Genomic DNA, 14114 nt, shown 5'->3' with positions numbered 1-14114 from the left:
AGGTAATAAGATCCTTTTATTACATCTTAACGACCAACCAAATCAAATAAGAGCTTGTAAAAACTCCAGCTTGTCCCGGTTTTTAGTGAGGTGCTCGCTAGGGATAATGTGAAAATTCCGTTTCCGTTTGGGAGGAACCAGCGGGTGCGAGGAAACTGTTTTTTCGAAAGAATTCAAGCGCCATCTTTATTCATTTTCTGGTACTCGTGGTCACACCTCACCCTTCGCTATGATCTTTCGAAGTTAATATTTGATTAAGAGCGTGTGTCCAGTATTCACGGAAAAGTTCTTTTGTTGACGATTTTTCACCCGCACATGCTCAGCAAGGTTTGAACGTAGTGAGCAAGCTCAAAGAAATCAACGCATCCCAATTTCTACAAGTCTGCGCATCTGAACCTAACAACCAAATAACAATCACTTTCTCCATGTAAGTATTGTCATACCTTAGCTCATTGACTTTGGAGAGGTCTGATACACTTTTTTGCATTTTAAATGCTAGTATCATATCATTTTGATTAGGTTCTTGACCCATCGAAGAAATCCAATATGGCGGCCATTTTAACCAGGTAAGTTTTCTCTTTCAGATTCAGTGTCAATTGTAGATGACTTTACTGCGGGCAGGCGGGGAAAGCTTAATGGGCCATCCCAGAAAATTTTTGTTACCCCCCGTCGGACGACGTGCATTTTTTAATTTTTCATGGCCTCGGAAATAATTTTTCTTTTCCAGTGGTGGTCGGAAATTCCGATGAAAATCCATGTACTTTTGCAAAATGCATCGGAAATTCCACTCTTTTTTGCCTTTTTTAATTCAATTGCCTTGGAAATTTGTACATTTTCTTCTCTCACCTTGGAAACTTCGAATTTTGGTGAAAACTTTGGACCTCTGAAATCTTGTGTCGTCCGCCCCCGCCCTCCCCCCTGTTACAGACAAATTCTGGAATGGCCCAATACTGTCTCACTTTTTTATCATTCTTGGAAAAGGTTGTGAAAATGTTCTAATCCACCGTTAGTATCGTAAGCTGGTCTAATGTCAACATCCCCCTCTTCTAATTTCGACACCCTTCATTAGTTTAGGGGCAACGTCCATATTCAAAGTAGGGAGGTCGGGCCTTACGCGTGCGGCAGTAACAAAACATAGATTTTCGAGAAAAAAATATTCAAGCTTACATATCTCAAGGAAGGAAACCTCTTTTAACATAAGTATTTTTTCCAAAGTGTAGAGAATTTATTCAGCTTTCTTTTGCAGAAAAAATCAGCACATAATGTCTTCATGTTCCTTCAAAATTTGAAAATGAGTACTCGCGGGTGAGTTTTTTCAAACTTCTTGTTCGCGGCACGGCAAAATTTTTTATCCGGGGGTTCTAAAATCCAAAGGGCTAGCCACCCAAAACAGCTATCGACCTGGAATTTTTGCATCGTTCCCCGCAATAGTTTAGCTTTTGAGACGTACCACGTTCGTGGTACGTTTTTTTATCGAACGTGAATTTTTTTAGAAAGAACAATGTTTATTCTTTCCAAATGTGAAAAAAGTAAGAATCAAGCTGTTTCCGGTGGCAAGCGCAAGGGAAAGATTATGGTGTAATTACCCCCGTTTCAGCTACATCTATGGAAAATAAAACTCGCACCAAACCTCTCGCGCGGAATTTTTCATAAAACACTTTCGCTTTTGGTGCCATAATGAAGGTACAAAATGGCTGGTGATGCGTGCACGAAAATGCTTGAAAAATTGAACTTCAAAATGTAATATCTTTGGAACTTTAGAGAATTGGAAGGTAAATGACCCCTCATTTTTCTTCTGATGGTTATGGCTTTCCATTAAACTTGGTTTGGTATTCTGCAAGTAAGTTTGAAATTTCCTCTGACCACCCTATTCAAAGTCGCCACGCGTAACGGGAAAAGACCGTTACTTTCAAAACATACCTACCCACCTCCTTAACCAGCCTTAAAACGGTCTTCATAAATAAATTGACCAAAATCTTACCGAAGCTTCCATTCCCGCCAAAATCAAAACAAACGGCCCGCTATAAATGTCACCATTTTCGGAGGTTTAAAACAGCCAAACTCCATCACAATTTTTAAACAGTCTTTATTTTTAAACTCCCGACAGCTCCCGAGGCAGAAATGTTATACTCTGAAGAAGCAACCCCTAAAATTGCTCAGGGAAAGGATTTTGGCTGGATAGCGTGCTAAAAGAAAAAGTAAAGGAGTGAGTGCTAGTACGGTAAAGGGTCTTAGATTTTTTTCTTTGAATTTTTAATGGAATTTCATTTTGGTTATCAATGCCATGCAGCTAACTCTCAACATTCCGATATACCTACCCACTAACGGTCTTTTCCCGTTACACGTGCCGATTTTGAATATGGACGTCGCCCATTAGAGATGAGAATAATGGGAAGGTCCGAATCGCTGATTGAAACTAATTTTCTTTGCTAAGCGTTCAGAGAGAAAAATATCTTTTGTCTATCAGTGATTCCAACCTTTTCATCCTATTATTCCTATCTCTAAAGAAGGGTGTCGAAATTAGAGGAGGGATGCTGACATTGAGACCATCTTACGGTATAAGATTCCCATTTCCGCACCAAGATTCTTCTTGTCACTTTCCTGAAACCTTTTTGCTAGATATTTTTCTCGGGATAACCGGCATAAGATTGAAAAGGGTTTGTTTCTAAAGGTACGAAAAATCTTGTTTATATACTCACAAAACTGTGTGACTTTTGGAAGCTTATCTTTCAACTATCCCCAAGTCCTGGTCTTTTTGGACCTACCTCCGGGTACCGCATTGGAGCTCCTATAAATTAACCTTTGTCCGTTCGTCCGTCTGTTTGTTACCAGCTTTTCTCGAGATTGGCTCGTTAGTTTTTTCGGATTTTTGGCTCAAAGATGCAAAATGACAATACTTAAAATGTGACGGAGCCCGATTTTTGAAAGACATTTTTTTCTGGCCAAAAATGCCGGAAATATGCCGGAAAAACCAATTTTTGACATTTTCTCGAATGTTCATCCTTAGTTTTTTCTGATTTTTTGCAGTAAGATGCGTATTCGCAATGTTCAAAACATGGGCAAGTTTGATTTTTTGAGAAAAATTTTTTTCCAACCAAAAATGACAGAAATTGCCGTTTTTGCAGATTTTCATTGGATTTTTTCGTTTTATGTCTTTGTTTTTTTCAACTAATAACGGCACTATCATCATTGACAATAAAAAAAGGATTTTCTGTCTAAGTCCACCATTTTAGCACAGTCTGAGGATTGAGCCGAGAACGCTCTCAGAACGCCTGCAAGCTCCCGCATGGGTGAAAAACTATCTCTCAATCATTTTCTCAAGCAAAGAGTGTGCGAAGCGATTCGAGCTTTACGATAGTGCCACGGATCATCAGTGGATAGCATTCATTTATCATTATCCCTTTATTTTCATTCCTAGAACATTTGCAAAAAAAAGGAAAAATAGAAAAGTTATTTTTTACTGCTCTATTACTATTGCATAAAAATTGACTGCCCGGATCCAGATAGTGAAAAGGGGGGGGGGGAGAGAAAAATTTCAACATTTCTGGGAAGGGAAAACACAAAAGGGCTGGGAAAAGGATATTTTCATTTTCAGAGGGGGGGGGAGATTTGTGGAAAAAGGGTTTTTTCATTTTCAGGGGGGATTTGACAACTGGGCAGTCTAAAAATCATTGGAGGAACTGACCCAGGAGAAAACTATGCTATGATTTTCCTCCTCCTTTTTGCCAAGAAAGTAAATTGAATATCTCAACAGTGAAAATTCCATGCTCTTTTATATCTTTTAACAGTGAACTATGAATCTAATGTAAAAGCTAAATGTCAAGAAATATTATTTTTGGTGTAATTAATTCTTTAAAAAATTTGAAAAAAACTTCTGTCTTATGAGGCTCTTCAAAATTTTTGACTTTTCAACCAGAACTTGATAGTTAGGGAAACAGACACTGACTGAAGTACTTGGAATTTTGCCTGATCATATCTGCTCATATACCTGAGGTTCCATGGCTTCCGAAATCTTTTAAGAATTCTAGCGAATTGATGGTTTATATCAGCCTTTTTGAAAGCTGATTTTGAATGACCAAAATTAGAGAAAAATTGAATTTGTTCCTATTAATTGAAAACTTGTTTTTCAGTTTTAGATATTCCTCACAATGGATTTGGATCCCCACGTCCATCACACGACAGTCAAACTGGAAGAGATGCCTCATGCAGTTCCTGTCCATCAAGTTACAAGGTCCAATTCTCTCTCCATGACCCACGTTGGATCAATGTCTGACGGCCTATCTGATGACCCCTCTTCGCCTGAATCAACAGCTTTTGATGATACTGATCTTCTTACTGCACCAAGTATGTTTTACTAATTTCATCTTTATTGTGGTCATTCATATAGTATTTGGACAAAAAAATTTTTCCAAACATTTGACAGCCCCCTTCCTCTTTGTACACAAAGAACAATAGAAATTTCTTTCAAAAAATATCTGTACGCTATACGTCATTGAAAAAAACCCTCTCCCCCTTCACTGTGTACTACATGGAAAGCCCCAATTCTGAAAGTGTTTTAAAACTTGTAATTTAATAGGTTTTAAAAAACATATTTGGATAGTTTCAATCAGTTGCAATAGTTACAATAGGTGCCAATACTGCAATCCCAACTTTTTTGTGGTTACAGTTGACTATTGCTGTTTAAATAAGGGCCCAATGTTTAAATTCAGCTCACTCTACACCCAAGGGACCTAAATTCTTTGTCAAAGGTTTGAGACCTGAACTTCACTCTTCACCATGCCTCAGTGTCACAACTAGTTAATGTTAGAATAAATCATTTAATTTTTTCAAACTCTCAGGTGTTGGTATGCACGATGATGTCACAGATGAAGTCACCGCTCAATTAGCCGCTGCTGGACCCATCGGTAGGTCTGCTTTTAAGCTTGGTCTTTTGAAATCAAAAGAAGCAAATCTGATCTGTGGATACATATGTGATCAGCCAAAGCATTGAAAATAGTGCAGTGAATATCAGTAAAAATCAATATTATTATGATACTATCAGCAAATAGAATGATTTACTAGAAATTGCAGTAAGGCTTAAAAAAAGTTATTGGAAAAATTGCTAACTTCAAAACATTAGAACTGAAAAAAGTAATTTTCTGGAAAACATGTTGCAATGATAATACTAAAGTTTCTTTGAAAAGAAATCAAATAGAATGAGAAGAAAATAACCAATTTTACAATTTTACTCCTAGAAAGTTGTTTTTAAAGTGCCATTAACGTTTAAAGCTATTCCAGGAAAACTTTATATTAGTTTATGTCCAATCGAATCGGCTCTATTTACGTGTCATCAAGTGCACCAAATGGCAGCATAGCCCAAGGGTCTGGTTCTTTTTTATTATACTTATACTGCCTTATACTTATATTTGCAAGAGTGCCAGATAACACCTACACGCAGCTTCTCAGAACATTTTGAAGTGACGCAGTTTATCATTACTAAAAATGGACAAAAAGAACGACAAATTCATTGGGAGTCATGCAGTTGGTACCCGACATCATGACGACTAACTGCAAAATTGAAAATTTGAGATTACACCCACCACCCCTTAGCAGTTAGTACCCAAATGTACTACGTGCCTTTGACTATTGACAGGTTGACACCACCCCTATTTGCACTTGGTACAGCTTGGTACCTTGCAGTACTAAGTGCATTTGACTATTGACAGTTTGGCACCACCCCCTATTCTATAACATAAACACAAAGCCCAACATATACGATACAAAGCTACAAAGCGCCAACATTTAAAGTAAAGTCTGCCCAACATAATAGGTCTAAAGCCCCAGAAATAAAAAATATGAATTAAGCATTGTTTGACCAACGACTGGGAGAAAAGCTTGAGAAGACATTGCAGTGCTGCGCAACTTCATAAAAACAAAAAGCTGGCAATTTAGCTATACACAATTTCAAAACATGCAATCTTTGAAATGCTGATTTTGTAAATCTGGAGAGTAAAACCAAGAAAGCTCCTACATTTTTTTGTATCTACCGTGAAAATTAGTTACGCAAAAATAGGTAATTTTTACTATAAATTCTTGAAAACTCCTAGGAAAGTGAAAGAAGTTGGTGTCAACCGCGAAGATTAGTTTTGCAAAAAACGCCAACTTCATACCTTCACACACTGTGAAAATTAGTTCCCTAGGTATTAATATCGATAGCCTTTTTAACAATTAGTACACTGAAAGTACCATTTGATTGACTTGAAATTTATAGCACGCTACCCCTAATAGCACTTACTACCCACAAGGTACTAACTGCAAAAATCAAATATGACCCACCACGGTACTAACCGTCATGATGTCTGGTACCAACTGCATGACCCCCCCTTCCCCTTGACAAATTTCATATTTTAGGTTAAGAGTTTTGCCAGTAACGTCAATCTTTTAATCATAAAAACTTTCCACAAGCCTTATTCGCGGGCCCTTCTCAAAATCGTATTTGTTTTCGAACCATTCTCGTCCCACGAAAGATGCTATGGATCCTAAGGGTTGGCTCCTACTATAATAAAACGTTCATGAAATTTGGCCTTCATCATTAAAATTCACATATTTCACTCCTTCCAGGAATGGCTGCTGCAGCCGCCATCATCACAGGCAAGAGACGAAAGAAGAGCTACCATTTTGAAACAAACCCCTCCATCAGAAAACGCCAAGCAACTCGACTTTTACGGAAATTGAAACAACTCTTAACGGAATACACGACGAGAGTAGGCCAACAAGCTTGTATCGTCGTCTGTTGTCCAGGTACGTGTTTTTTAAGAATCATTTCGTTATCTCTAAATCGCGTCATTTTGAAAAGCATTTTGTGAGGGAATATTTTGCAGGCCTGAGTTCAAAACCTACTTTTTAAATTAATCAACATCATATTTTGAGTAATAGAAGGGAATGATATTGAAATTATAACGACAAAGACTGGAACTTTTAGTTTTCCTTCTCAGAAAAGCGACTATCTAAATGTAAAAACCAGATTATTCCTCCTGATTCTGACTTTTTCAAACTCTATTCTCATCCAGGGAAACTGGGTGCATCTTTCAAATGTTTTGGAGCAGCACCACTGGAAAACATCGTCAAAAACCGTAAGAACATCATCATGGAGGATTTGGAGAACGCGCTCGCTCAACAAGCTCCCTCAATACCTGACACCAACCCTGATCTTCACGAACTTCCGCCGCTGGTAAGACTGTTGTCCTCTCTCACGTGTTGTCTTATTTGTCAATGTATAAGAGAGATTTCCAGAAAAAACTTAGTATAATGATGAAAAGAAAAATGATGATACTGTAAAGCAATGCTGTTAGTCATTTCTCTACTAAGCTCTTAATAGCTACAGTCAACTCACTGTAATTCGAACTAGAGTAGTTGCTATACTAAAAAAAATCCCTTTAAAAAATGATGTTTCCACTTTTCAACACAGGTGATTGAAGGAATCCCAACCCCGGTGGACAAGATGACACAGGCCCAACTTCGCGCCTTCATTCCCATCATGTTGAAATATTCTACTGGGCGTGGGAAGCCAGGGTGGGGGCGTGACAACACTAAACCACCCTGGTGGCCAGAAGAAGTTCCTTGGGCGAACGTGCGAAGTGATGTAAGAAACGAGATGGATAAACAAAAGATCTCCTGGACAAACGCACTAAGGTTTGGAATTCAAAACTATCGTATTCTGAAGTAGTCCTATATTTTCGGATCCAAGTCATCCGAACATTTTGGTTTCGAAAGGGCAAAAACATAATAAGAGTATAAATTCCAGTAAGTGCAAATTAAAAACTTTTATAGATCTAAAGCAGAATTTTTGCATTCTTTTATGTTTATGTCCTTGATATGTTTTTATTTACTGTATGTATGCGGTCAAGAATTTTTATCAGCTCTGATCAGCTACTCTAGTAGAAAACCAACTGTGCATTACTCTTCAACTTTATTTTTTGTAAAAAGTACTCTGCAGAAACAAACAATGTTAAAAACATATTCCGTTAGAGGCTTCGCCATCTCCAAATTCTGCATAATTCCACAAAACTTCAAGAATATTTTGTAGGCTTCTGCTCATCCTCTAGCGAAAAAAGTTTCTTATAGAGGCTGCTTAATACTCGGTAGATCTTTTTTCCCAGAATATGCCGCTTTTCGCCGAATTTCGGCGAACAACCTATTTTAGCTGGCGAGTGCTTTTGATGATTAATTTGCAAAGAGTACCTTTGCAAGAGTACCTGTTACGAAGTAGCGTAGCTTTCGCTGTTCAAATTCAAGATGGCCGTCGAAGCGGGAAGTGGTTTTCGTCAAGCTAGAGTACTCGTTTTTGATTTGGGGTAGTTTGTTTAAGGCGAAAGAAGTTTTGTTAATACAATTACAAGTTTTAGAGTATGTAATATATGTACCAAGAAAAAAAATATCGTCTAGAACATTTGTTATCAAGCTTATAATGTGGAATTTTGATTTGTTTTGGTGGACATTTTGTTCGTTTTGAACGAATGTAGAAAAGATACAGTAACAGGTCTTGACAGGTATGTGGTTATTTTAGAAGCTTATGATAGGGAAAGATTGTTGTTGTAAGTATCTAATAGTAATATTATTTTGTGGCTTTATCTCTTTCCAGAGAGCCTTCTTCCCTTTTACTTTGTGTCTACTTAAAGTTGTTTGAAAAAGTGTAGCAGCAGATTCTATTATTCTTTGTTTTGTTAAACTTTGGCAGAGACGGGAAGAATGTTGGAATCAGTTTTATTGATGAAACCCAATATGTCTCACTTAACTAACCTGAAGAGGTTCTTTGGAAACAAATAGTTATTGTGAAATTTTCTTTCAAAGTTTTTGAGAAATTCAAATTCGTTGACTCAAAGCTCTAATATCAAAACATTCCAAAATAAAAAAACATTCGAAAATAGAAAAAAATCATTCGAAAATAAAAGAAACATTCGAAAAGGCGTGCCTATGGCAAAATGGAATCCCGTCTAACACTGGAATGCCTTCACTTTGATTTCTTTTGTTTATCTTTTAACTCGCATTCGAGTTCCCATAAAACTTAGCGACTCGCCAAATAGCACGAGTCGGCCACCATGAGAGCCACCGTAGCGGGAAACCAATCCATACACTATTAAACAGACCTATAGGAAGTATAGGTCTGCGAATCAGACTAAAATATTTGCTGATTTGCTTTGTAAAACTCATTTCCTTCTCTTGATCTTGCCTTCACCACTAAAACTTTACTTTAATTAAATTGATTTACGGTAAATGAAAGTAAATTCAAAATAAATGATTGTACGCAAGTGCATCCTTTTAATGTTTTAACATCTTGATTTTTTGAAAAAATACGTATTTAGATTCAAAGTAATTTATTTTCAGGAAAGTGGTACGGAATTGTTATCGTTATCACGGCCGCGAAGAACTTTTGGACGCGTTCGCTTCAGCCGACAACCAAATGGAACAACACAACACTCAACAAACTCAAGTCTTCACGTCCCAATACCCTCATCTTGTTCATACAATCAACAACGCGGACGGAACTGTCTCCATCATCCAAGTGGATGCAACAGGTGCTGTGACCACACTGTCTGAATCAGCGAGTCAATCGGAAGCAACACAGGCTGTGGCGACGCTGGCTGAGGTAGCTGCTTCACAAGGTATGAATTTTTATCATTTTTAGGGTCCTGGACTGTCCTGGAGCTGGTTAGTCTGTACACAGATCCAACATCTACGGCTAAATTCAAAATCCATTGCTGTAGATGATCTGTTGTCACTGTCTTTTCTGATTTGAGATTTTTCAAACCGACCGCTGCGATGGAGAGGAGAGACGACGCGAAAAAATTGTTTCTATTTATAAATCATACTTCATCGCAAAGATTTTCGTACGGGAATTTTGTTAACAAACAGACAGTGCCCACATAGTGTACTACGAAGCCATAAATGTAAGATACACTTTGGTAAGAGAAGGAGTTGGTCCACTACCAGTATCTTCGATTTATATATTAATACTCATGATGGGAGACCACATTCTTTGTTATGCTTCATCGATGAATTTATAAGAAATCTAGACATAATATACAGTTAAAGCTGTAAAGTATATCTTTCTCTAAATGTTGTATATTACCTTTCTCAACACAGGTGAAGTGATATACGGTAGTCATTCGATGGACCACCATTCCACGTTAACGCACGACCACGGAGGTGTTGTGACGTCAATCAGTGAAAGCGCTCTCCATGATGGTCAACTTCTGCTCGGCGATGCGGTGAGTTGAGTCTTAATCTCTCGTAATCACATGTTTCTCGTTGTTTTTCTTTATTTTTAATTTTCCATGAATGGTACATTTCAAGTGCGATTGGTTTTTTATTTCCTAAATTTTGACTATATTGCGATATGTGGTGTGACTCTAAACTCGAATTTTCACGAAGAATTGGACATTTCGTTTTTGAATCTGCTCATCTTGCATTACCTGTTTTTGCTACCTTTCGGCAAGAACTTTCAAGCATTATTCTTGCCCTCTTCTTCCTCAGGTATCAGCTGCGGCTGCATTGGTAGGTGTCCAAGACCAAAACACAGCTGTTGTTTCCATTCCGGTGCACGCTGCGGCTGCCATGATGCAAATTCAAGGTTTGTTTGCTCATTGATCACATTTTTTCGATCCACTGCAACTATTTCATGACATCTTGGACTTTTCCAGCACTTCTATTATACTCTTATGTTCCAAATAAACGCCCCCCCCCCTCCGCTTGTTAATTTTTGAAAATTCTCCAAACACCCCCCCCCCTCCGTTTATTTGGAACCTAAGAGCATGTTTGTGTTAATTTTCTTTGGCTATGTAGACTTCAGTATACTTTCGCTTATTCGAATTTTTTTCCAGCCCCTGTCAAGGAGAAACAACCCTCTTAATACATTTTCTATAATTCAAATCTCTTTGTAATTTGAACAAATAAGATTGCCTGTTCGAGATCGAATGAGCAACAGTCAAATGCTGACACTTATCCCTATGCTCATATTTCTGGACTTGTAACTAACTAAACATCTCTCTTTTAATTTCCAGGAACAAATTTGATACCTGTTTCCATAGCGAATGGTGGCGGGGGCGTTCAATTCATCGCCACATCTTCTCTATCTAATTTCCAACTTCAAGCCGCCAACGAACAACAAACTAACGCCCAACAAACCGTCACACAAAACCGCCAGCCGCCCTCACTTTCTGCACAACCATCGGAAGATAATTTAGCGTCTATGGATGTTCCAATGACTGATCCCTCGCCACCCGTTTCACCCTCTCCGCCCCTGGTACAAGAACAACATTCGGCCAACGAACTCGGAGTTCATCAACATTCAACCAATGAGATGACAGTACATCAAAATTCGACCAACGAAATGGTAGTCCATCAAAATTCGACCAATGAAATGACAATACATCAACAGCAACCACCCAATGAGATTTCAGTTCCCATGGCTACACAGGCGGTTGAGGTAGCAACCATGCATGATCAACAAACGAACTCTGTGACAGGCACTTGATGAAGTTTGTGGCACGATTCTACGTTTCTGTTTTCCTTCTATCTTTCGGGTTCCCAGTCCAATCCAGTCCAATCCTTTTTCAAAAAACTGACAGTTGGACAATTGAATCTTGTTTTGATCAAAGTCAAACTTTTCAACTCTCCATTTCTTAGAAGTCGATTGTGCTTGACAAAGTGTATAGTTTTACTTTAGTTCCAATACTTCTAAAGAAACATTTTGAGAGAATCTTGGCTCTGCGATGTTTTACTCTCTTATTTCCTTAGGTCCATTGTGCTAGATATTTATATTTTTATTTGTCCCTCATTTTAGAACTATTTTTTTTCCAAATTTTTTCTGGTCCTTAAATTTCTTATATCCTCAATTTTGTAAATAACCCTAAAATTCATATAACAAACTACTTTAACTAAATAGAGATTTAAAAATATGACCTGATAAACTGTCGCAAGTATATCTTTCAGCTTTTAAAGGGATAACTAGATGGTTTCTTTGAGATGGTAAAAACTTTCTGTGGTCCTGAGTAAAGTAAAACATTCAGAGCATTGGTCTGGTAATGTGGCCCACTTTTCGATTTATTAATTTTCCAACTTTGAGGCTTTGGTGAAATCTCTAGGGGTGTGTAGTCCACAGATATCTGTAACGCCCGAAGGACTACTTTAATGGGATAAATTTTCGCGGGGATTAATTTTCGCGGATTTCGCGGATTTGGGTGTCATCCGCGAAAATAAGTCCCGTTGGAAATTTGAAAAAGGCCCATCCGCGAAATATTTCTAAACAAAACTCGAAATATGTCAAATAAATACTATTTGAATGGTTACTTGCATCAAAGAGGCGCAAATAATGTGTATTTCAACAACCAATATGCATGATTTGACAGTAAAAGTCACAAAATCGAGAAAATAATGCCCCCCAATAGTGCCATCCGCGAAAATTAATCCCCGCGAAATCTTAAAATTTCGCGGATGAGCTCAACCGCGAAATTTAATCCCCGCGAAAATTTATCCTATTAAAGTAGATAGGCAACTTTAAGCTTTCTTCAGCAAAAAAAGTGAATATCGGAAAAAAATATTCTTGCTATTGTTTTCCAAAACCCGCGAAGCTTCTGATTGGTCAATCGCTGAAATTCTATTGTAATGTCACGTGACTCTGGTAGGAAATCCTTCCAAAGATGAGCTTCACTTTTTGACCAAGACCGCTTATCTGGCCCTTCGTACTATACTAAATCATTGATGTAGTCATATCAAATCTTATTGATTCTGATAAATCTTGATATAGGCAAGCTTAAACAGTCATTTTTTCTGATATAACAGGTACTCAAATTTTTCTAGAGGGGGTTTTCTTGAACGGAAAATAAGCTTTTTTAAAAAAATGATCAACATCACTATAATAATTCATCAACAACATACTTTTTCCAGCTTGGTCTTTGTTATTCTTACAGCTAGAGGATAAAGAAAATGAAAAACACAGCAAGAACTGCCAAAAAAAGTTTTTTCGGCATATAAAATCAAAAATGTTGCGGACATATCTTTTTCCGTTCACAAAGTTATATCCGCACAGATTTGACACATGTCAAGGGTCACATTTGGGGTCATTTTATACAAATTTGAAGTCTCAAAGGCTATTTATTGGGAGACGGTGAAACAGAACAGTTTCTCCAAAAATCAGTTATGTCTACAACAAATCATGAAGTTTTCTCAGCCTCCAATCACCAATTTTAGGTTTCTTTGGCAAATTATTGCATCTAAGGTCATTTTAAGTTGGTCACAATCAGAAAAAAGTCTCATAATTTTCCATTTGCAAGATTTCCAGTTTTTGGTTTCTTTGAAAATAATGGTTCTGAGCCTGTGAGCTTGAATAAAGGATAAATCATGCATTAATTTGCATATTAAATTCGTTGTGTAGTGTTCACACAACATAATCTACTACACATTGGTGTTGGAAAATTTTCAAGCGGGGGGGGGGCCGTTTATTTGGCACCTAAGAGTAAGCAGTTATGCTAACATCTTGACCATACTAAAGAGTTGCATTCATTCATTTCCTTGCTTTTTTCAATTTTTTGTGTCCTCTAGGGTCGTTCTTCTATTAGAAATATGAGAAAGCTTTAATATCATTGATAAGTCTTCTTTTGTTCTTTTCGAAGAAAAACATGTAATAACTGGAATCAAAGTAGACAGGGAGACCCGTCCTGTATTTTTATAATCTGATGTATACAACAAGAAACCATAGCAGGATCTCCATGCTAAAATCAAACCAAACCAAATCTTCCAGTTTTATATTGATTTAGTCTCTAATATTCGTTAAATTTTGGCAACAGAAAAAGACACTCCAAAACTTTAAATAAATGATGTAAAATGTTTTATGGTTCTACCCTGGAAGAAAAAAAGTTATGTCCGCAACATAGCATTAATTACCCATTTAACCCTTTCTACTGAAAAAGTTGAGTGACTTTCAAGGAAAAATCATATTTACTTTATTTCATTTTCTAATTGTTTGTTGACCAAATGAAATATAGCAAACTTTTGGTTTTTTTGAAAGCTTTTGATGAGTCCTTCAAATCTAGAATGAAATTATCTGATTATTGCCAGTTTTCTTTTTATGAAGTCAA

General features: G+C 37.3%; 1 protein-coding gene across 2 annotated transcripts; it reads left to right on the top strand.

Annotated features, from left to right (window-relative positions):
- Positions 1 to 310: 310 nt before the first annotated feature.
- LOC136818850 (DNA-binding protein P3A2-like) lies at positions 311 to 11950 on the top strand. 2 transcript variants are annotated; one of them, XM_067075078.1, is made up of 10 exons: positions 311 to 427; positions 4131 to 4344; positions 4839 to 4904; positions 6601 to 6780; positions 7050 to 7210; positions 7448 to 7671; positions 9364 to 9641; positions 10123 to 10247; positions 10513 to 10609; positions 11040 to 11950. In XM_067075078.1, exons 2-10 carry the CDS (start codon positions 4149 to 4151, stop codon positions 11510 to 11512), a joined length of 1800 nt encoding a protein of 599 aa, XP_066931179.1. In that variant the 5' UTR covers positions 311 to 427; positions 4131 to 4148; the 3' UTR covers positions 11513 to 11950. The 2 variants fall into 2 exon arrangements, with proteins under 2 accessions (XP_066931179.1, XP_066931181.1); XM_067075080.1 differs by lacking the exon at positions 311 to 427 and adding an exon at positions 437 to 566 and having other exon boundaries at positions 11040 to 11741.
- Positions 11951 to 14114: the final 2164 nt, after the last annotated feature.

This window comes from Clytia hemisphaerica, unplaced genomic scaffold, assembly GCF_902728285.1.
Source record: "Clytia hemisphaerica strain Z4C2 unplaced genomic scaffold, Clytia hemisphaerica genome assembly, whole genome shotgun sequence".
NCBI lineage: Eukaryota > Metazoa > Cnidaria > Hydrozoa > Leptothecata > Clytiidae > Clytia > Clytia hemisphaerica.
This window is presented reverse-complemented; position numbering and strand designations above follow the sequence as displayed.